Source organism: Zingiber officinale, chromosome 6B (assembly GCF_018446385.1).
Source record: "Zingiber officinale cultivar Zhangliang chromosome 6B, Zo_v1.1, whole genome shotgun sequence".
Taxonomy (NCBI): Eukaryota; Viridiplantae; Streptophyta; class Magnoliopsida; order Zingiberales; family Zingiberaceae; genus Zingiber; species Zingiber officinale.
Genome location: NC_055996.1, coordinates 136,003,303 through 136,026,928, shown reverse-complemented (window position 1 = coordinate 136,026,928; position 23,626 = coordinate 136,003,303). Strand labels below are relative to the sequence as shown.

Sequence of the window (23,626 nt, the reverse complement as noted above, 5' to 3'; positions counted from 1 at the left end):
TAAATTATTTTACAGAGCGGGCTAATTAAACAAATCTAACCTAAATTGATGGCTCTATACAAAATTGCTATATTACGAGCTTGCTATATTACGAGTATTAATGTTACCAACTGCTCGTATACATTCTTCAAACTTTTTCATCCTAGTCTCTGAACCATAGTTTGTAGAATCGCGATCCTACGCAGGATCGATTTAGGGTCAAGATCGGATCGGTCAGGATCGGATCGTAGAATCGTACGATCCTACCAAAAACTCTTAAAATTTTATCATATATGATTAATAATTAGAAAAAATACCTAAAAAACTCATTTACATATAAATAAATAACTAATTTTGTATATATATGCAATTATTTATACTCAACACATCAAATTACATTACTACATGTACAAATTTAAATTAACTTGTAATTCAACTATCATTCTCGCATAGTAATAATATTTATATTTTCATATCATAAAATGAAAGAATATAAAATATCTATTAACACAATAATAATAACACATACAATGTCAAAAATATTTCCTTGATTTATAAGATAATTCAATTTAAATGTCAACAAAGCATCTAACGTATATAATAGAAGCTATTGAATCCTTTGATTCAAATATGAATGCCGGAAATAATCTTCTAAAGACTGGTTGATGTCACACAATACTAGACAATAGACATCCAAAAACTTAGGGGGTGTTTGGTTTAGGGGAATAGGAGTGGGGAATGGGAATCATTGATTGTCATTGTTAATGTTTGGATTATAGGAATAGGAATGCAAATAAGGGAATGAATCCTTGAAATTGGGTAATAACTCATTCCCATGTACCTCCCCTTCAATGAGCCATTACCCTATTTTCATCAATCAAAATATTCCCTTATTCCAAAAATACCCTTGAGCTAAAACTAAAATTTTCTCCCTTAATATCAAATATCAAAATATATTTATTTATTTTTTCTTTCATATCACTTCTCTCTCCTTGTTCTCTCTCATCATATTTTCTCTCTCATCATTTTATCACACACTTTCTCTCTCCTATCACACTCTCTTTCTTTTTTTTCTCATTACACTTTCTCTCTCATCATACTTTATCTCTCTTCAATCTCTTCCATCGTACTCTCTTCCTTCTTTTTTTCTCATCATACATTCTCTCTCATCATACTTTCTCTCTCCTCAATCTCTCCCATCACACTCCCTTTTCTCTTTTTTTTCTCATTACACTTTCGCTCTCATCATACTTTCTCTCTCCTCAATCTCTCTTGTCACCCTCCCTCTTTTTTTTCCTCAACACACTTTCTCCCTCATCATACTTTCTCTCTCCTCAATCTCTCCCATCACACTCAATGTTCTCTTTTTTTCATCACACTTTATCTCTCACCATATTTTCTCTCTCCTCAATCTCTCTCATTACACTCTCTCTCCTCATTTTTTTCTCATTACATTTTCTCTCTCTTCATCCTCTCCCATCGTACTTTCTCTCACATCATATTTTCTCTCTCATCTTCTCTCATCATGCTCTCTCCTATCACACTCTCTTTTCTCATTTTCTCTCATCACACTTTCTCTCTCTTCATTCTTTCACATCGCACTTTCTCTCTCATCATCCTTTCTCTCTCATCATTCTCTTTCATCATATTTTTCTCTCACATTTATCTTTCTCTCACATCTAATTTTTTCTCTTATTTTTCTTTAAGGGTAAAAAAGGAAATTTTGATTTATTCCGATAGAAAATATGCAACTAACCAAACATTGCTTTTAAGAGTGATATCCATGCTCATACTCATTTCCATTCCACTATACAATGATTCTCATTCCGATTCCTATTCCTAACAAAGAACCAAACGCCCCCTTATTATTTTGAGAAAAATAAATGACAGAATATTATTGATAAAAAACTAATTCAAAAATAATTAAACATATATTTAAATAATTTAAAACTCTAATAAGATGAAAAAAAGATAATGGTTAAGGATAAACTTTGAAATTTATTAAAGATCTCTGAACGAGCTTTAATTTGATATATTATAGGCCCCGTGGTTCAATCCGAGTCAAAAGTTATGACCTCTCAAAGCTTCCACCGATCCTGCTCTGATTCTGCTCCGATCATGCTCCGATTCTACCGATTCTGCTCCGATCCTACCGATCCTACCGATCCTGCTACGATCCTACTGCAAAAACGATTCTGCACGATCCTGGATCGATTTTGGGTTTCCGAATCGTAGGATCGTACGATCCTACGATCCGGATCGCGATTTTGCAAACTATGCTCTGAACCTTTAACGTACTTGACTGACTTTCTAATTTTATTCAAAGCTATAGTAGCAACTTTCAAACTTTCTTGCACAATCAAATTCAATATATGAGCAGAACAACGAACATGAAAAAATTCACCATCACACAATAAGCTATCATATAAAGACAATTGTTCTTTCAAATGAACTTGCATGTTGTCATTACTGAATGGATTATCCAATGTCAAAGGAAAAATCTTTTTCTCAATCTCCCATTTCTTCAAAAATTCAAATAATTTTGCAGCTAAGTCAACTCTTGAGTGTGGAGGAGGCATATGAGAAAAATTTAGTATTTTACTATTTAATTTCCAATCATCATCAATAAAATGGGCAGTCAAGCAAATATAACACTCACTAATGCATGCCATCCATAAATCTGATGTCAAATAAACTCTATTCCGAATAGTAGTCAAAACATACTTATGTTTATCTTTCTCCCTCAAATAGATCCGATTAATATCAAAAACAAGAGTATTTCCAGAAATGCAAGCAATATCAGAATTTATGTACTTTATCCAATCTCTAATACCATTGTACTCAACAAATGAAAATGGTAAATCATGTCTAATGATTGCACAAGCTAGTAACTCGCGTGAAATCATGTCTAAGAGATCAAGAATCATTTGTCCTACATTATGAAACTTTAACTTGTCACAAATTTTAAGATGACGTCATAGTGTAGAAATTTCATAATGTTTACCCCCACATTTATATTATTTTTTACACCCATTACATTCACCTATATCAATCTCATTCATTTTCTTAAAATACATTCAAATATCATAAGTTCCTCTAGATTTTTTAATCGACTCATCATCTTGCTTAGTACTTTTCAATTCATCAACCTCTAAAAGAGTTGTTTGATTTTGAGAAGCAGAGTCCATTTCAAATTATATAATGAAATAAGAAAAATAAATAATAAATTATAGTTTCATGCAAAATCAATCAAATACAAAAAAAAATTAGTACAATCATATATGCTTATTTTTTATATTAGCAACAACAATTTGAATCAAATACAACAATAATAGCAAACAAGATAATTAGTAATTAACGAAAAATAATTTTTGGCAGTTCAGACTATAGTGGAGCGGGGGTTTAACGAATAATATTTTTATTGGAATCAACAAAATGGGGATTATTAAATGCTGATCAACAAAGTTGAAATCCTTGCTACTTCACAAACAGATTCTTAACTATTTAAAGATAATAAGATATATCAGACTGAAAACATTACAAGAAAAGAAAAAACGTTAATTTATCAAACTTTCCCAGCAAAAGAGCAAACAAGGCAAAAAGTCCAACAACTATGCAAACCACAAGACACAATTACGTAGAAAAATTGAAAAAATGAAGGGAAATAGAAAGAAAGAAAGGAGGAAAACATTTCACCTCAAACAAGAGTTTGGAGAATGGAGAAAGTCGTGCAAAGATTGTCGTTGAACTGTCGCCTATTGGCTGCTAGAGTGTCGATCTCTTTGGGAGAGTTTCTCTATAGGCAATTTGAACTTCGGACTTCAGATTTCAAAAGCGGCATTCAGACTTTGGAGGTGGCAAACTTTGAGGCGGTGAGGGTGGATGGTTGGGATGGGGTAGCAAAATGGGAATACTGTTAGGGTTTACAAGATGAGGAATGTGAATCGCCCTCTACCCCTCCCTCACGAGCCACGATTCTCATGAAGGAAGAAGTCATGAACATTGTCACAACTCACACGGTGACAAAAGGAGAATACGCTCGCCCTTTCCAATCTGTCCCAGGGCCAACATAGAGGAGGTAAATCACGAACGGTTACTAGCCTTAGAATAGTGATTAGCACATAAGGGGGACATTTACCTAGATTCGAACCCTAGGATCTCATGATAGCAACACCTCATGCGCTAGCCACTAAACCGCCCCGAAGGGACTGTAACAACTCACACGGGAAACGATGGGTACAGAGAGAGAATTTGAGAAGGTTGTACTTTGAAACCTTTACTCTTTAGACTTTAATCATAATTTGTACTTTTTAATTTTTTTAATTATATAATTGTGCATGTCCACGGGCCAACCCGAGCCCACCACGGGTTGACCTACCTAAACCCATAGCTCTCTTGGATTAACCTGTTTAAGTCGGTCAGATGATTGATTAATAAAATATTAATTTATCTCACTTAAATTATTTAATAAGACGGATTAATCTAATAGACCTAATTTAAATGGATGACTCTGTACAAAATTATTATATTACGAGCTAGCTATAAAACTGTGGTTCAGGGCATCGTTGAAGTTTCTAATTTTTAATTACGATGCGTTACAAGATATTTTTTTTTTGTCATTTTAAATGAGTATGCAATGATTAGTCGGATACCGTGCTTGCTTAAAAATAAATTTAAAAAAAAAAACAAGAGTTGTTGGAACCCACAAACCGGCTCGCCGGTCCTCGACGACGTTATCGGCGGCGCTTCTCCACCGCTGAGGCACCAAGACGCGCGTGGTCAACATGTGCGCCGATGTCTCCTCCTTAGCGTCCCACCTTCAGTTCCGCCACCTCCTTGACCGCTGCTGCAGCTTCCGCCATCTCGACCAAATCCAGGGCCTACTCATCACCTCCTCCCTGTTGCGATTCCCCACCCTCACCTCCTTCCTCCTCCGCCGCGCCACCGAGTTGGGCCGCATGGGCTACGCCGCGCGGCTCTTCCCCGTCATCTCCTCCCTCTGGCACGGCGCCCCACCCAAGGTGCTCCTCTACAACGCCATGATCCGCGGGTACGCGTACAATGGCCCCTACGAGGCCGCCCTTCACTTGTTCGAGGAAATGCTTCAGAGAGAGTTGAAGCCTAACGGCTTCACTTACCCGTACGTCGTTGACTCTTGCACGCACCTTGGGGACTTTGGTTACGGTAAGAAAGCGCACTGTCAGATCATCAAGGGCGGATTCGATACATTTGCCTCCGTAGCCTTCCCACTGTTGAACTTCTATATCGAAGTCGAAAGGTCTTGCCTTGCTGTAGGCTCACTGGTTGATGTTCAAAGGATCTTTGATGGTCTGGCTGTGAAAACTCTAGGATTATGGAACAAGATGATATCGGAATACATCAGTTTAGGAGATTTAGATTCTGCGAGGAAACTGTTTGATGAAATGCCTGAACGAGATGTTGTATCGTGGAACTCGATGCTTTCAGGCCATGTGAAGGCTGCCGATTTGAAGATGACATTGATCTTTTTTAGAAGAATGCCAATAAGGGATGTTGTATCTTGGACGATGATGCTTACAGCTTTCTGTAATGCTGGTGATCTTAGAGCAGCAAGGAAGCTGTTTGATGAAATGCCTGAGAGAAATGTGGTTTCTTGGAACAGCATGCTTTCGGGTTACATGCACCATGGGGATTTCCGACAGGCCTGTGATCTCTTCTTTCGGATGCACTCGCAAGGCGTGGCTCCAGATAGATTCACATTCTCCACAGCTCTATCTGCTTGTGCTCAACTTGGAGATTTGAGGACAGGAAAATGGATACACTTAAATTTGATAGGAGATGGGCTTCAGTTAGAGGCCATAGTTGGGACTTCACTCATAGAGATGTATTCCAAGTGTAGCGACATCGATTCGGCATTCAGAGTTTTCCTTAACATGATCGAAAAGGATGTGTTTTGCTGGAATGTGATGATTAAAGCATTTGCAGCACATGGAAGAATAGCTGATTCATTGAAGCTCTTTGAGAAAATGATCAAGGACGGACTTCAGCTCAATGACTTAACCTTCATGAGTGTCCTATTCGCATGCAGCCATGGAGGACTGGTGCAAGAAGGTCGCCGAATTTTTAGTTGTATGGAGAAAGGCTTCGGAATCAAACCGAGAATCGAGCACTATGGCTGTCTGATTGACATGCTCTGCCGAAATGGTCAGCTAGAAGAAGCACAAACAATGATCAAGAATATGCCTTATGAGCCAGACATTGGTGTGTGGGGAGCTCTCCTCGGTGGCTGCAGGGCCAGGAATGACATCAAAATAGCAGAAGAAACCATCGAGAAGGTGGAAGAGCTCGGAACAGAGGAGGGCGGGGTGTATGTCCTTCTATCTAACATGTATGCAACTTCGAGCCAGTACGATGAGGCGTCCAAGGCAAGAAAAAAGATGGAGGAGCAGAGTATACAAAAGGCTACTGGATGTAGCAGTGTTCTTGTGGCCAGTGAATTGTGATGAATGCTCTAACCCTCTTCTTAGAGACAGTCTACTGCCTGCAACTTCTCCTAATAACGCCAATTCAAATGCTTGTTCAAGAGCAGTAGCATGGAAGAGGAGATTGGACAGGAAATTGTAGTGATCATCTTGATTAATATAATAATGATTCTTCTTCACTGCTGCCAATGCTCTGCTCAATGGTTGTATGTACAACCAATAAGTTTTATATGAAGCAAGCCAATACTCTATTAGAGTCTACCTTTTGTTTGCCTGATGTTAATCTTTATTTGCAAGAAGTGTTGTTTTGTACAAAACAATATTTTCTCTATCAAATATAACTATATAAAAGGTAAATTACAGCACTATTTTCACTTTTTTTTTAAACAAATCATATAAAATTCAAGAAGTTGCAGACAAAAAGAAGAGGCGATAGATTAAACCCCACAGTAATTATTTACTCATCCAACCAATACAATAACAAGCTATTCTCCTTGGAAAAAAAAACTGTCTAGTAGATATGCCATGGATACAGAACAACAGCTTCTACAACCGTGTCTACAAATGAAATGGAATAGCCAAATTAGTAACATTTTTTTCTTTAAAATCATTCTCAACCATCTTCCGCAAGCTCATGGATCTTCTTCTCTGCTGCTTTCTCGAACCTGTTCCAATCATTTTTCCTGAAGCATCATCACCTGCTGAATTGCTTCTGACCTTGTCAGGTCTAGAGCAGCCGCTGTTGCTCTTTTTGCTAGATTTGCTAGCCAGTTTGATTGATGGAGTAACCGAGCACTGGGATTCAGCTACCTTCCTTTCAGGAGTGCTGGATTTTGGCTCGGATTGGGCCTCTGGATTGGACGGATTTTGCCTTCCAGCATCATGCTGAAGCTCCTTGGAGATCATAATGCCCTTGCTATATTTGTCTTTCGAGTGACTTATGGAGTTGCAAGAATCTGGTTTTGGAGTTTGAACCTGTCGTGAAGCTACCAGAGCATGAACTTGGCCTTTGGCTGTGCCCCATGTTTGGTTCTGATGAGAACAAAAATGACATGTATAGGTAACTTTGTTCTGACAAGGTCGTCGTGATTTCTCACTACGTCTTCGTTTTTTGTTGGCAACTTTTACTATCCTTATAGTGCAATTAGTTCCAGGTTGCAACACGGTTTCGCATCTGCAAATTCATAAATGAAAACACTTATAAAAAAAATCAACTATGTTAAAAGATAGTAAACCTGTGAAACAAGAGAATTTCAGACATCCGTGGAATTTTAGTTATTAATTGGTAATTAATCAATATGACCACACTTTTAACACCCCTCAAGTCCCAGCCATCAGTGTCTCAAACGTTATGTGGCAGCAACATAACATCTTTTCAAAATTAAAGGGAAAGAGATCTACCTCTCACAAAGAAAAATCGAGGAGTCTAAAGGGATGCTTGAAGCCTCAGCTTCAGAAGCCAATTTCTGTCCCAAAAGGGCGGCAAGGGGACTTATTCTGGCCTCTTGACTAGCCCATGCTGCCAGGCGCTGGAGATGTTGTGTTTTCAAAATGCAACTCATGTCTACTTGAGTTATGCCAGCTTTTTCCTCACGAAGTGTTGTACCTTGACGCATGTGATGGTTGGCGCCCTTAACTACAGATTGTCAGTCAATTTAACAATTTAATGATTTGCAAACAAATTATAGAAGTATAACTGTTTCATAGGCATCCTTTAAGTATATAATAACTAACCAAAGAAATGAAACAGTATAGAAGATTGGAACGAATGTTCATATGAAACAAAATAGAAACAGAGGACCTAGAAAGCTAGTAAATGAAATCTAAGTCGACCTACATTAAGCAGGAATTAGAAGTGATGTAACAGAAGCATTATAGCAACAAAGGATTAACCTATTGATTCACACAAAATAACTGAGAAAATCTCGAAAATACAGCAACATAAGGAATCAAATTCAAAGGCTCTGATACCATAGAAGTGTATAGCAACAAAGGCTTGCCATGTTAATAGTTTCATTTGATCCAAGACCGTCCACTCATGGGATTTTGACCTGCTTTTATAGTTTCAAAAGACAATCTATTCTTTGTAAATTGAGAGACTTATTCTAATAAAACCTAACAAACTTACAACTTTAATAGAAGTAAATTTGTAACTGTATTATTTGACCTTTGGGTGATCCTTTAGTAACAAAGAACGAGCGCAACAATGGCAAGCATGGTAACCTTAGGTGATATTCCTAAAGTTCATGAATCATAATATGCAATGCTAACTATCTATGAAAGCAAAGTGACGTTACTAAATTTGAAAAGAAAAAAAATGCAACACGGTCAATTAAAGAAAATAACTTCTTTAACACACCAGAAATCCTACAGGAATAACTAAAATTCATCGTGGCATATAATAACCTCCCCAATAAGTTCAATCGCAACCAAACAATAATTTCTTCTTGTGAAGATCACAAAAGAGTGAGCATGCACAACAGTGAGCAGGAACCCTAATTCATTGGTTCCTACTATCCATCTACTTCATCTAACCAAGATTCTGTATGCGAGACAAAAATTATCGGCGAAAAAAAATATTATATCGAAACAACTAAAGGATTCAATATTTTCTAATGGAACTATGAAAGTAAAGCAACAGTTGTGATCCAGCTTTCTCGGTAAAGATAATGGTCAAAATCATTCGAATTAGAACCAACAGTTGATCCAGATCTTTACCTGAAGAGGACGCCATGTTGAAGGAACAGATCTGGAGAAGCAAGGTCAAGCGAAATCTGGCGGAAACGGAGGCGCCTTGCACTACGACGGCGGGCGGCGAAAGGAATGGGTCGAGGTTATCTGTTTCTCCGGAGCTATTTAATCGGGTAATGGATTAAATAGGTTTAATCATGATTTTATATATAATTTTTTAAAAGCCAAAAAAATGCAAAATATTATATCCCGATTGCCTAGCACACTTAATAATTTTGATAAATCTATTACATTAAAAATAATTAATTTTGTATAAATTTTACTTTTTAAATAAATTTGTAGATACTTTTTAAAATAATAACTTATGGTGTACGATTTAAAAGATATAATAAATTTATGCGAGGAAAATGTCAATTTACTCCCAAATTTTAATGATTTTCATTTTCTTTACTAATTAAAAATACCAATTTACTATTCGAATTCATGATCGTAAAATCATACTATAACAATACTTTACTATGACCATAAGCTTCTAAATGCATTTAAACAAATATCAATTTACCCCCTAAAACTTCTATCTTATATAAATAAAATAAATAAATATGATTTGATTCAATTTAATTTCACAAATATATAAAGAACACCACTAACAAAATTTATTATTAGATCACTTCATAGAACAGGAAAAATAAACACATTCCATTATTAAAGATTTTAAATTACTCCTATCCTTGTTATTAATATATAAATAGGGAAATTATTTTATTATGGGTTTAGTTGAAGCCTTGAAGTAGTCACCAATATGCAAGCTAATAGTAATTCCATGCTACATATAATAGACATATATTGCTAAATATATTAAGTAATATTCTCTAAATTTAAAGAACAAGCAGGTTTTAATTAGGCTATATTGCGTTTTCACTAACTAAATTAGTTTAAAACAAATTTTATTATTATTATCTCATTATCCCAATCATAGATATGTCTTTTCATGTGTTTTTAATAATATAAGTATAGATGATGGACTAAATTTTTCATTGACTATAAGATAAATTAAAAAATTTCAAGATCATCAAAAAAAAAAAAAAAAAAAAAAAAACCGGCTAATATTTTAGATTTATCATCCCATGAAAAAAAAAACCAATATTATAGTGTAACTAAAAACCTTAATGTCTGATTAACTACTAAAATATCTCACTCTTCCATCATTGCCAGTGTCTATCTGCTAATCATTGTTTTTGTCATCCAATCATTTAATTCTTTCTCATTAATATATATGATTACTTTTTCAAATAATAATTATAACGCGCAAAGGAAGCAATTCGTAATTTTAACAAAGGTTGAGGATATTGTGGTCAGTTTAATGGTGTCTATAGCCATGGTTAGTTTAAACCCAGCCCCAGCGTCAAGTTAACCTCGAACCACCACAACTATTATTAGTAAATAGAAAAAGAGAGAGAAATAATAAAAAAAAGGGGAGAAAAATGGCGAGTTCGGTGGATTAGGGCGTGATCGGAGCACGCCATCGAGTGGGGTGGCTGATTTCGAGCGAAATTGCCGGAATCCGGCTAGATCGTAGTGTTCCGGTCAAGAATTTTGCTTCCTCTCTTCGGTGCTCACTCGAGGAGCCGTGATATAGGGCCAGGATCGGTAGATAACAGCGTCGGGCGACCTTAAGGCCGCTGCCACCGTTGCTGCGGGTGGCTACCGTGCGGCTTCAGCGAGGGTCTCGAGCGATCTGAGCGGCTCTGAGCGTCGATCCCGTGGGAGCGGTCTGATCTGCGGGTTTTTAGGGTTTGGAGCTTTCGGTGATCGCGCCATTGGAGGTGGCCCCGGTATGCAGTCCGGGAGCGGGCGGAACCAGGCGGGTGCGTCGCATTCCCAGCCGCATCCGTCCGACGCTGCATCTCCCTCTTCCTCGTCGTCACATGCGACCTCAGTCCCCGGCCATCTGGGCAGGGAAGCAATCCAGCAGCAACAGCAGTTGCTGCTGTTGCAGCAACAGCAGCTCGCACAGAGGCAGGTGAGTAGTCGCAAGTCGCGCTTTTTTTTTTATTGGTCTTCGTGCTCTCACGGGGGACTGTTGGCGGTTGATGTGTGGAATGAGAAAAAGACGGTTGTTGATGTTGTTTCCATATTTGGGGGAAAGTGGGGCAGGCTTGTTCTTAAATTTGTAGAGTGGAAACCTCGTATGATTTCTCATTTGGATTTGGTGGCGTAGATTCGTCTAGTTATGTGTTATGCGTCTTGATTTTTTTGGATTCTGTGATTAATTTTCTCCTAGCTTCTTGAAATAGTCTTTTTTGAACCAAACGATACTCGGTGGTCGTCAGCTATTTACGACCGTAAGGACCTGGTTCACCACAACTGGAAATTCAATGGGTATTTCTTTTCTCCTTCCAATGATTTTTGTCAACAGAACTTGTTATTTTCTTATCCAAATGGCGCTCTTGTTTGACAAAGTCATTCTTAATACGCTTCCTGATTTATCGTTGATGTTTCACTGTTTTCAAGTATCGTCCTTTGCATTTCTACACTTTTGCTTCCTTCTAATCCCTTCGAAGGAATTCACGATTTACTTCTGTTTGATCCTTAACGATTGGGCTTTCTCCACTCGTGATGATTTTGCCTAGAAGTATTTTTATTTCCAGGCCTATGTATGTTCATGCACATGAGCTTTTTGGCTGTTCTATAACTGAAGTTGTTAATATTAGATGAGTTTTCCCCCTTTTATGTTAAATTCGTCTTCAGCCTTTAGGTCTGAAAATTTGTTATCTTCTCGGTTCCATGTGAATAAATGGGAACCATTCTCAAGTTTTCTTTGGGTAACATACCTTTTCTTTATTAACTCTAGATGAGTTTACTTTGCTGCGCAGTTATAGTGGCCCTTGTCGATACCTGATTTTCTCCTCTGGATCTCACAAATGCCTTTTCATTCACTTCTCTGGTTGTATTTTTTTTTATTCGCTTGGGGCACTCGTTGTCTTCTGTTACTGTTTGTTACTTGCCTCCTGATGCATTTAATTAGAATTCTCACAATCCACATTTAGTGTATATATGTATGAATTGTCTTTGATGAGGAAGCAGCAATATTCTTCGTGACATCCTGTTTTAACACAAACTATTTCTTCTGTTCATTTTGCAACTGGCTTCCTCATGTGATAACTTTGCATTCTAGAGTAATGCAATTCTAAATAGCATTGAATGCTTTATTATGTCATTTAGTTTCTCATGCAGGCATTCCAGCAACAAGAGCATCAGAAACAAGTGCAGCGTATAGAGCAGCACCATGTCCAGAACCCAGTTCATCAAGCATTTCTCCAATATGCTTTGCAAAATTCCCAGCACAGGCCTTCTGGGAATTGGTTTATGAATCAACAGGGAAAAATGAGTACAGCCAGTCCTGGGAGTCAAGGCATGTTTGCAAATAATTTGATAGCTCAAGAGCGTGCATCTATTCAGACAGCTAACCATTCACAATCATCTATACTTAATCAGACAGGCGATCATTTTGCACATACTGAGAGGCAGTTGGAGCTAGGGAATATTGTTTCTGGTCAGAGAAATGATCCAAAACCTTCTCAAATAGCAGCTGGACAGTTGGTGCCAACAAACATGGTAAGACCATCTCAATCACGGCAGTCAATAACAACCACACAAAGTAATGCAAACAATCAATTCACAATGGCCCAGATGCAAGCTATGCAGTTGTGCGCTAAGGAGCATAATATTGATTTAACAGTTCCTGCCAATTTAAATCTGCTCGCACAAGTTCTGCCCCATTGGCAGTCCAGCAGACTAGCTGCAATCCAGAAACAAAGTGAGACTTGCACAACTGGGCAGCAACTGTGTTTGCCATCGGTGAAGCAATCAGTTATTTCTTCACCCATTGAAAATGAAGGTTCTGTATATGTTAACAGTATAAGTGATTACTCCAACCAAGCTGGTCCCTCTACTTGCCCACAGCCGGTTTCATCTGATATAATGACTAGTGGAGGGGAAACCATCACAGGGAAGTCCAATGACTTGCAGACACAAGCTCAGGCTCATAATAGGGAGAGTGAGAATGAGAGACTAGACAAATCTCAACTAATAACAATTGATGGTGGTCAAATCATTCATCCACCAAATTCATCCAGTAGCATGATTATGGAACAGTGTTATTCTAAGAATGTTCATACTGGGAACAACTCACAGCAAATGCAGCAACTTAGATCTTTGCAGCAGCTAAACCGACCCATGACACAACCTGAAATTCGTTCCAATGATGCTGTTGGTGGGAATCAATTTCCATCTCAGAGTGGATCTGTTCAGGTGCCAAACCAACAGTTTGGATTTACAAAACAACAACTTTTTGTCCTTAAAGCTCAAATCTTAGCTTTTAGGCGGTTGAAGGTACGCAAAAGAATTGGGATAACCTCCACCAGTCTATCTAAAGCATTGATTTTTTTTATCCTCTGTTTATTTATCAACTGAAGTTGTCTACAGTAAGTAATCATCTGGACAACAAATAAAATGAATTTTGTGTTTTACTGTCAGCGTGGCGAACGGAATCTTCCCCCTGAAGTTCTTCGAGCAATTGCTGGACTACCCGCTGATTCTTTGCCACAACAGTCTCATGTTCAATCAGGATCAGGTCTCCAGGAAAGAACTAATGCCATGGAGGGAATGCATATGCAGTTGGATGAGGGTCTTCAGCCAGCTTTTTTAAGTAAAGACCAAAATCTACCAAAAGAAGAGCCTGGTACTAGGGAGGAAAAAGCTGTTATGGCTTGCCAAATGCCAGATGTAGTATGTTCAGCTACGGAACCTTTGCAATCTGCATTTTCTGCTAAGATTGAGGAAAGCAGATCTCCTATCATTGCTGAACAGGAGACTGGAAAGGGAAATCATAACGTACATACTAAAGGTGACAACTGCAATGAGAAGGGTAAGGCAGTATCCGTCGAAGATGCATCAGCCAGCACTGGACAAGAGAAGAAACCTGCCTCTAATTCTACACCAGTTCCAAGGGCTGGTGTTACGAGAAACTATCATGGTCCGCTTTTTGACTTTCCATCATTTACAAGGAAACATGATCTTTTGGGTTCAACAACTCTGACCTCCAACAATATGACATTAGCTTATGATGTGAAAGATTTGCTACTAGAGGAAGGTAAGGTCATCTTTGGCAAGAAAAGAACAGAAAATTTAAGGAAAATTAATGGGTTACTTGGTGTGAATTTGGAAAGGAAAAGGATACAGCCTGACCTTGTTATGAGGCTGCAAATTGAAGAAAAAAAGCTTAAACTTTTAGATCGTCAAGCTCGTTTACGGGATGAACTTGATCAGCAACAGCAAGAGATAATGGCTATGTCAGACAGGCCCTATCGAAAATTTGTCAAGCAGTGTGAAAGACAGCGCATTGAACTCTTAAGGCAAGTTCAACAGATCCAAAAAGCCTCAAGAGACAAGCAACTAAAATCTATCTTCCAGTGGCGTAAAAGGCTTCTGGAGACTCATTGGGCCATCCGTGATGCAAGGACTACAAGAAATAGAGGAATTGCTAAATACCACGAAAAGATGTTGAAGGAGTTCTCAAAGAGGAAAGATGATGGCAGAAATAAAAGAATGGAGGCACTGAAGAATAACGATGTTGATCGATATCGTCAAATGCTACTGGAGCAGCAAAGTAATGTTCCTGGTGATGCAGCTCAACGTTACGAAGTGCTTTCGTCCTTTTTATCCCAGACCGAAGAGTACCTTCACAAACTTGGAGGTAAAATTGCAGATGCCAAAAGTCATCAAGAGGTCCAAGAGGCAGCAAATGCAGCAGCAGCTGCTGCACGTATCCAGGTAGCTTTGCTTTCTAGGTTTTTTTTTTTGTCTGATTTATTTTCTCATCATCATCCTTTAGAAAATATAATTTTACTGTATTTGCCTTCTCTTCATGTATTTAATAGGGACTTTCAGAAGAAGAGGTCAAGGCTGCAGCAGCATGTGCAGGTGAAGAGATAATGATCAGGCATAGATTCTCTGAAATGAATGCTCCAAAAGACAGTTCTTCAGTCAACAAGTAAGTTTTCTCTCTCTGCACCAGGTGTGCATGTGTGCCATTTCCTTTGTGTGTGTAATGATTCATGCATTGGAAGAAGTTTTTATTGGTGGTTAGGTTCTGAGATAATTTCTTTCTATTTTTCTGCAACATACTTCAACACAAGTAACCATCTGATATAAGTTGAACAATAGCACCTTTTCTTGTTTACTGGCATCTATAGCATTCTATTTTCTTATTGACTACTTTCTTTTTAATCATCATGCCTTGTAGGTACTATAATTTGGCTCATGCTGTGATGGAAAAAGTTGTTAGACAACCCTCAATGTTATTTTTTGGAACTTGAGAGTTGCTCACTCATCCTTCCCAGATGCCACATTTGCAATTGCTTTATGTTCTTGGTTTGCATGTGATCCAGCCAATGCATTTGGCATACTGCAGAATGTTTGCATCTATTTCCTGTTGACATAAAAAGCTAATATGAATGGCCGTGAAGTTTTATTGTTGTCATTTTAACAGGTTATGTCATTGATAGCTTACTTAATGGAGTTTAAAGGAAATTATGGTCCACACCTAATTATAGTTCCTAATGCTGTTTTGGTTAACTGGAAGGTATATTTTGTTTCCCCTCAAGTTATTGGCTTGTCATTTTTATATTTTAGGAAGCTATTCTTTGACACTACTTTTATATTTACCCTTCAGAGTGAGCTACTGAACTGGTTACCTTCGTTATCTTGTATATTTTATGTTGGTGGAAAGGATGAGCGGGCAAGGCTTTTCTCACAGGTCAGATGTATATCCTCTGTATTAGTGCAAGAAAGTCCTTATACTTTACATTTATAGATGAACTACAATGTTCTTCAGATTCTGGTTAGTTTGTATAATATAGAGTCGTAGGTAATCCCATTACTAGAATATGCTTCCAAAGTCTTTACTAAGGAAACCCTAATTTTAGACATGTTTTTGCAGGAAGTATGCGCTGTTAAGTTTAATGTACTTGTGACAACTTATGAGTTTGTTATGTATGATCGCTCTAAGTTATCAAAGATTGATTGGAAATACATAATTATTGATGAAGCCCAGAGGATGAAGGACAGGGAATCTGTTTTGGCACGGGATCTGGATAGATATCGCTGCCAAAGAAGGTTGTTGCTTACTGGCACCCCATTGCAGGTCTGCTGTTGAATGATCTCTATGAGATCCTGCTATGCTATTCTCACCTGACATAGTAGTCATAAGAGTGTTACTATGTGCCTCTTTATTTGTTAATGTCGTATTATAATTACTAGATAACAAGTACCAATTTTTTGTACACAACTTGTTGTTTGTAATGATTTGCAAGTCACATTATGGTGGTTTTTTTCTTAGAAAGAAAATTATTAGAACTTGAGATGAAAATCTGCATTTTATTTATATATTACATGGTGGATATGTGGATTATCTGCTAGATTTTTTTAAAAAAATTTGACCTATTAGTCATTGAGGTATTTGTTTAGACGGCAAGATAAGATTGCTGACTCCAATATTTAAGACTTATGAACATGTAGTTGTAGTGATGGGAAGTGATGGTAGAATCCAAATAGGTCAGGCAGCCCAATCCAGCATAGACTTTGTCTTTCATGTTGAATGGCAGGCATGAGATCTAGGAAAACAGAAAACTACAACTAGGGCAATTTTTATTTAAACTCCTTTTCATACTTAAATGTCTTTTATGCTTGTTTCTGATATGAAGTCAACAAAATAGGTAAGTGAAGATTTCTAAGTATGAAAATGTCATAGAAAGTTGAAAGAAATGTTGATAAAATCATTTCTTTTGGTAAGACTTCCTTGATATGGAAGTTATAGATCAATCTGATGCGAACAAAACTAATCTTGAGTCCATGTATTCAGCACATAAGAGATTTATGAGGACGAAAAATGATTATTATTCTTCAATAGTGAATCTGTAACTGTAAGAAAAAAAAAGTTTGCTACTGTGTTTTAGTTTAATATACTGAAGAGTTCAGTTTCTCGTTTATAAATTATAATTTGTCAGTACATTTAATATATTAATCTAAAATCTCCAAACATATTTCTTACCATTTGCATAGGTAAAGGATTGTTACTAATCAATTACTAAAGAGAAGTCTGAGATGTGCTTTATCCATATGCTGGCTACTCTATTTGAATTTTGCAATATACGGTGGTGCTAATGCATTATAAACCAATTGACTACTATTTTGAAATTCTACTTGTAGATTATATAGGCATCGTGTTCAATGTTAGTTGATTGATATATGTTGTTGTTACTTAACAGAATGATCTGAAAGAGCTATGGTCCCTCTTAAATGTTCTTCTTCCTGAAATATTTGATAATCACAAGGCATTTCACGATTGGTTTTCAAAGCCTTTTCAGAAGGATGGTCCTTCACATAATCCAGAGGAAGATGACTGGCTTGAGACTGAAAAGAAGGTAATCATCATCCACCGTCTGCATCAAATTCTTGAACCTTTCATGCTAAGAAGGCGCGTTGAGGATGTTGAAGGTTCACTTCCTCCCAAGGCAAGTGTTGTGAACTTAAGGGCAAATTTCTGCAAGCTTTGTTGTATTTTCTTATAAATGCATTATTGCAGGTGCCAATTGTTCTAAGATGTAGAATGTCAGCTTTTCAAGGTGCTATATATGATTGGATAAGATCTACTGGTACTCTTAGGATTGATCCTGAAGAGGAAATGCTGAAGGTTCAAAAGAATCCAATGTACCAGGTCAAAACATATAGAAATCTTAATAATAGGTGCATGGAGCTGAGGAAAGTTTGCAATCATCCTTTACTTAACTATCCTTATTTCAGTGACTGCTCTAAAGAGTTTATTGTTAGATCATGTGGGAAACTTTGGATTCTTGATAGAATTCTCATAAAACTTGAGAGAGCAGGCCATCGTGTTCTTCTTTTCAGTACAATGACAAAATTACTTGATATTTTAGAAGAGTATTTGCAATGGAGACGACTTGTATACCGACGAATAGATGGTACAACTACACTAGAAGAACGGGAATCAGCAATAGTGGATTTCAACAGCCCTAACTCAGATTCTTTTATCTTCTTGCTTAGTATCCGTGCTGCTGGAAGAGGCCTTAATCTCCAGACTGCAGATACTGTTGTGATATATGATCCTGATCCCAATCCGCAAAATGAAGAGCAGGCGGTTGCTCGAGCTCATCGTATTGGTCAGACAAGAGACGTGAAAGTCATATACTTGGAAGCTGTTGTTGATAAAGTATCAAGCTACCAAAAAGAGGATGAAATGAGAGATGGTGATGCAGAGGATTCAGAGGATGATCTTGCTGGTAAAGATAGGTATATGGGATCAATTGAAAGCCTTATACGTAATAATATTCAACAGTACAAGAAAGATATGGCTGATGAGGTCATAAATGCTGGCCGATTTGATCAAAGAACAACACATGAAGAAAGACGAGTGACTTTGGAGACACTTCTGCATGATGAGGAGAGATTCCAAGAAACTGTGCATGATGTTCCTTCTCTTCAGGAGGTAAATCAAATGATTGCTCGTAGTGAAGAAGAACTTGAATTGTTCGATCAAATTGATGAGGAGTTTGATTGGACAGGTGATATGGTTAGATACAACGAAGTACCAAAATGGCTTCGTGTTAGTTCTAGAGAACTAAATGCTGTTGTTGCTAGTATATCTAAGAAACCATCGAAGAACATTTTATCCAGCACAATTGAGCTGGAACCAAATGGCTTGCATTCTGCTTCATCCCCCAGTAAGACAGAGAGAAGACGAGGTCGCCCAAGGGGTTCAGCTATGAAAAAACATCTTACATACAGGGAATCATCAGATGAAGAAAATAACAACTCTGATGCTGAATCGGAGGAGAGAAATGCTTATGAAGTAGAGGGAGACATGGGTGAACTTGAAGATGAAGAGTTATATGGTGGTGGTGACGTGCTGACTGGTGACAAGGATCAAGCAGAGGATGGCCTGGTCTGTGATAATGACGGTGATGAATTCTCACTAGCAATTGAAAGGGTCAGAAACTTTCATGCTTTTGATGAAGCTGGTTCAACAGGATCTTCTTCCAGTAGTCATAAATTACTGCAACCTGTGACACCTTCAACACCTTCACAAAAATTTGGATCAATTTCTGCTTTAGATGCCAAGCCAGGCCCTTCTTCAAGAAAGACAGTGAGTTATTGAAATTGCCCTGCTCAAAGTTGTTTTATTATTTGTCTATATGCCTTTTTTAATTTTTTATTTATTTTGGTTGTTTACCTCTGAATTCCTCTAGCCAGATGAGCTAGAGGAAGGGGAAATTGCAGTGTCAGGGGATTCCACCATGGATCTTCATCAGTCAGATAGTTTGGTTCATGAGCATTACCTAGAGGATGGACAGGTTGTTCAACCGAAAGCAAAGCAAATAAAACGTAAACGCAGCATCCGTCTTCGTCCAAGATTTAATTTGGAGAAAATCGAAGATAAATTCAACAGTCCTAAAGCCACTTTCCAGCATGCTTCTTGGTCACCTGCGCTTGTTAATCATGAAAAACTTACACAGTCTAGAGGTGAAGAATCTGAGGTAGTTGTAGAACCTAGTACCGGAGGGCTGAATAGGATCAGTCCATCAGTGAAGCGGAGGCGCAACTTACCATCAAGAGTGATTTCGTCTCCCATTGTGCAAAAGTCTGCTAGGTTGTCTACATCTGCAGAGGATGGTTATGAGCACTCCATGGAAAGCTGGAATAGCAGGACCATCAGCTCCAATGCCCCAAACCTTGTGACCACAAAAATGTCAGACAGCACACAGAGAAAGGTATGCATAGGCACGTAGCTTTGTTATGTCCCTGCTCGTGTTAATGCTTCCGTTTGATAATCATCTATACATTTCCTTTGCTTGGTTGCTGTTGTCCTGTTATCATTGCAAATGGGTTTGCAATGATCACTTTATGCTTAAGACTTGAGCATGTTTTGTTGAATGTGTGTTCGAATATATCTATATTAAGTATGTGACTTTTATGTGTATCATCACCATTACATTCTGCTTTTCTCATTATAAAGATGACTTTGTTTATCAGCTTCACATTCTCATGCCCCTGTGGTTCACTATCTTGCAAAAGAAATTAGTTCGGTGCATGAAAATTAAGCTATACTAAATTGTCGGGATTACTAGTGAAGATTAATAAAAAAAATAATGAACCCTTGAGTGATTAGGTATGGCTCTGATACATAATAAAATGGAAGAAAGTTGAGATGCTATAGATATGTTCAAAGAAGGCCAACAAATTTGATCGCCTGAATCAATTAGATTTGAAGATGTGAGTAAAGGGAGACAAAAACAAAATCTAGTGAATTATGTGATTTATGATGTCTGAGTGTTATAAGTGATGTAGCCTTGTATAGAGCGCTAATAATGGTGTTATCAACAAGATCACTATCAAAATATGAAATTTTCCAAATTGACTTGTGTAGAGAATATTACTAAATTTGAATGAGTATTGATGATCAATCAAAGATTGCATATAAACTACAAAATGAGTTGTATGAATGTTTTTTTATGATCTTTGGATTTTCAAATATTCCTATCGCCTTTATACTGGCAATGAATCAAGTTCTATGACCCTTTACACTGAATTTATTGATAGCCTGCTGTCATGGAATCGTAATATATACTATGAAGTAAGTACGTCTTGTCCTCAAATTCCTTAAAATCATAAAGTTAAATGCGAGTTTTGAAAAATACTCCTTTTTCACAATCTTAATCCTAGTTGCTCCTTCTTGTGCTCGTTATTTGTGCCAAGGCACTTCCATATCTCTAGAAAATTAGGATAATTAATGACTAAGCATAACTGAACTCTATCAGCAAACAAATTCTCCATGGTCTTGTTACTTGTGAGGCATCATTTCTAGGGATGGGGGCACTTGACACCATTCAATTAGCAACTAAGTGTTATATGCAATTATTCTGGCTGAGAAGTTAGTGTCACTACTTACTATCAAATGAGTCTATTTTGCATTTTGATCACAAGGCATTAAGATTCATCCAATTGCTAAAGAGGTCTACATGCTGGGTGGGTAGTATTCCTTCAAGATTACATTTTATCCTAGAGTAGCATTGGGGAAGAGAGCGAACCTGCTGATATACCTAATATGTTTACCACCAATGACTAAACAAGTCATTTGATGTGGGAAAATGAATGAACAATGATTAGTATTCACGTTGAGATGAAGCAACATCCTGCATGTCCTTCACATTCTTTGGTAATCCTTACCGAATAAGTATTTTTTTAGGGTCATTTGTTGGTATCCTTTCTTGGTCACCAAAATAGATAATCTTAGCTTGTCTTGGTCAACTAGCACATTTATGTCCTTGCAATGTGTCAAGTTTTGTTATTTTTAGCTCATCTCTAATTGGTGCATTTTGGTGGTCAACTTGCCACTGGATATTTTGAACATTATAGCCTGAATTCCAATTTCCAGAGCAGGCTGTTTCATCAAGTTGGGTGTTATATGCCGTGTTTCTAGATATTTTGTAGGTTTTTTTTGTAGTCCTTACATTCCTTGACGCGCTAAAGTTTGCCTAGTTTATGTTTACAAATTTTGTTGGTTATGCCCATCTATGCCAGCTTTGTTTTCTTTACCATGTTGAGCAAGGCTAAAACTTCAGCTAATCCATGAGCTTTTTTTAAATTTATCTCAGTGCAAGAATGTTATTAGCAAACTCCAAAGAAGGATAGAAAAAGATGGAAGTCAAATAGTACCTTTCTTGTCAGACTGGTGGAGAAATGAAAAATTAAACTTTCTTCCTGGTTCCTCAAGCAATGGTGTCATAAACTTGCAAACCATCGAACAGCGTGTGGACAACTTAGAATATAATGGCGTGATGGATTTCATAGCAGATTTGCAATTGATGCTGAAAAATATAGTGAAACATTGTGAATATTCTTATGAGGTATGAGGTTTTTAATTTTTTTAATTTTTTACTTTTCTTGACGTAGTGAGAATTTGTCTTTCGTGGAACATTACAATTTTTCTCCCTCGTTGATTTTTCTAGAGCTTACATCTGTCTGTGTTTGTCTAAGAAATTTTGTTTATATATGACTTGTTAAAAATATATTCTCATCAACTTTTTAACATCTTTATAGAATTATATTTGTTCGTTTTACATAGAATATGCTTGATCTTCTGGAAAACAAACAAAAAATTACTATAAACTGTCTTCTTTTCCACTATTTTACTATAAATTTAGGCAAGATGTTTTATGTGAAGATTCTTGAGGTTTCACGGGGATATGGTTTCTTTTGTTTTCTCACTGAAGAAGTTTGGTGTTATGATCGCTAAATTGTTGCTCACGCAGGTGAGGTTCGAGGCACGAAAACTTCAAGACCTATTTTTCGACATCATGAAGATAGCATTTCCGGATGCGGATTTCAGTGAAGCAAAGAATGCAGTGATCTTCTCCAGCCCTGGATTTTCACCTCTTTCCCCAAGGCCTGCTTCTACCACTGAGATTAAGCGACAAACACTAACCAACAAATCAGAATCAGCATCTGCCTTCAGCAAGACCTTCCCCACCGGATCAACTCCTCTTCACGACGAAAGGAGGACCAGGTCAAACTCTTCCAAATCCCACAAAGAATCAAGGCCAACTGGTGGAGGCGCGAGGCAGCAGGTGCCAGACTGTTCACAGCTTTTGACACATCCAGGGGACTTGGTTATCTGCAAGAAAAGGAGGAATGACAGGGACAAGACCGGTTCAAAGCAGATAAATACTCCCAATTCACCGTCTAATCAAGGTTGGTTGCCTTCGTCGATGGTTAATAATCAGGGATTATCAGTTCATGCATCCAGTATGGCAAGGAGCACCACCAAAGCTCAAGCTCAAGCTCAGAGTGATACACAACCAACTCAAAAGGTGATATCTCCACTGAGTCGAGCACATCATGAAAGGAAACAAACAGATGGAGGAAATGGATCATCCCCCGCTGTGGCTGATGTACAATGGGCAAATCCTGTGAGGCGAACAAGGACAGATACTGGCAAAAGGCGGCCGAGTCATATGTGAGTCTTAGTGTAGATAACTTAGCCGAAGCAAAAAATTAGTATGGCGTTCTTCAAATATATGTAAACCTTTGAAATCTGGTGTTTAGTCAGTCATCCACCCCACACCCATACCCGCACTCTCTGTACTGCTGCTTCGATTCCAATCTCTCTCCATTTTAACTCTTGCATTTGAAGTGGCGGTGATAGTGATGATGTTGTAGACCAAGAGATGCCGTTGGGACAAAACAAAAATTGTATCCAGAATATGATTAACCATTATTTTTCATTGCCATGTCAATTTTGTTTGGCTTGATCGTAAAGATGTTGTAGACTGATCTCCGTACTGTTAGAATTCGTTGTTATAGTGTGCATTTTGTCCATACGTCATGATTTACTAGGGCATGTTGCTTAGAATAGC

General features: G+C 37.6%; 2 protein-coding genes and 1 pseudogene across 3 annotated transcripts; 2 read left to right on the top strand and 1 right to left on the bottom strand.

Moving 5' to 3' along the window:
* Window positions 1-4,618: 4,618 nt before the first annotated feature.
* Window positions 4,619-6,619, top strand: LOC121989746 (pentatricopeptide repeat-containing protein At3g29230-like). Its single transcript, XM_042543962.1, has one exon. The coding sequence runs from the start codon at window positions 4,764-4,766 to the stop codon at window positions 6,459-6,461; it is 1,698 nt and encodes a 565-aa protein (XP_042399896.1). The 5' UTR covers window positions 4,619-4,763; the 3' UTR covers window positions 6,462-6,619.
* A 255-nt stretch (window positions 6,620-6,874) lies between these two features.
* On the bottom strand, window positions 6,875-9,303 carry LOC121989747. 2 transcript variants are annotated; one of them, XM_042543963.1, is made up of 3 exons: window positions 9,159-9,303; window positions 7,842-8,076; window positions 6,875-7,614 (listed from the first exon to the last, which is right to left on the bottom strand). In XM_042543963.1, the coding sequence occupies exons 1-3, from the start codon at window positions 9,172-9,174 to the stop codon at window positions 6,999-7,001; spliced, it is 867 nt and encodes a 288-aa protein (XP_042399897.1). In that variant the 5' UTR covers window positions 9,175-9,303; the 3' UTR covers window positions 6,875-6,998. The 2 variants fall into 2 exon arrangements, with proteins under 2 accessions (XP_042399897.1, XP_042399898.1); XM_042543964.1 differs by having other exon boundaries at window positions 7,842-8,071; window positions 9,159-9,288.
* A 1,275-nt stretch (window positions 9,304-10,578) lies between these two features.
* On the top strand, window positions 10,579-23,500 carry LOC121989745 (annotated as a pseudogene).
* The last annotated feature ends 126 nt before the right edge of the window (window positions 23,501-23,626 follow it).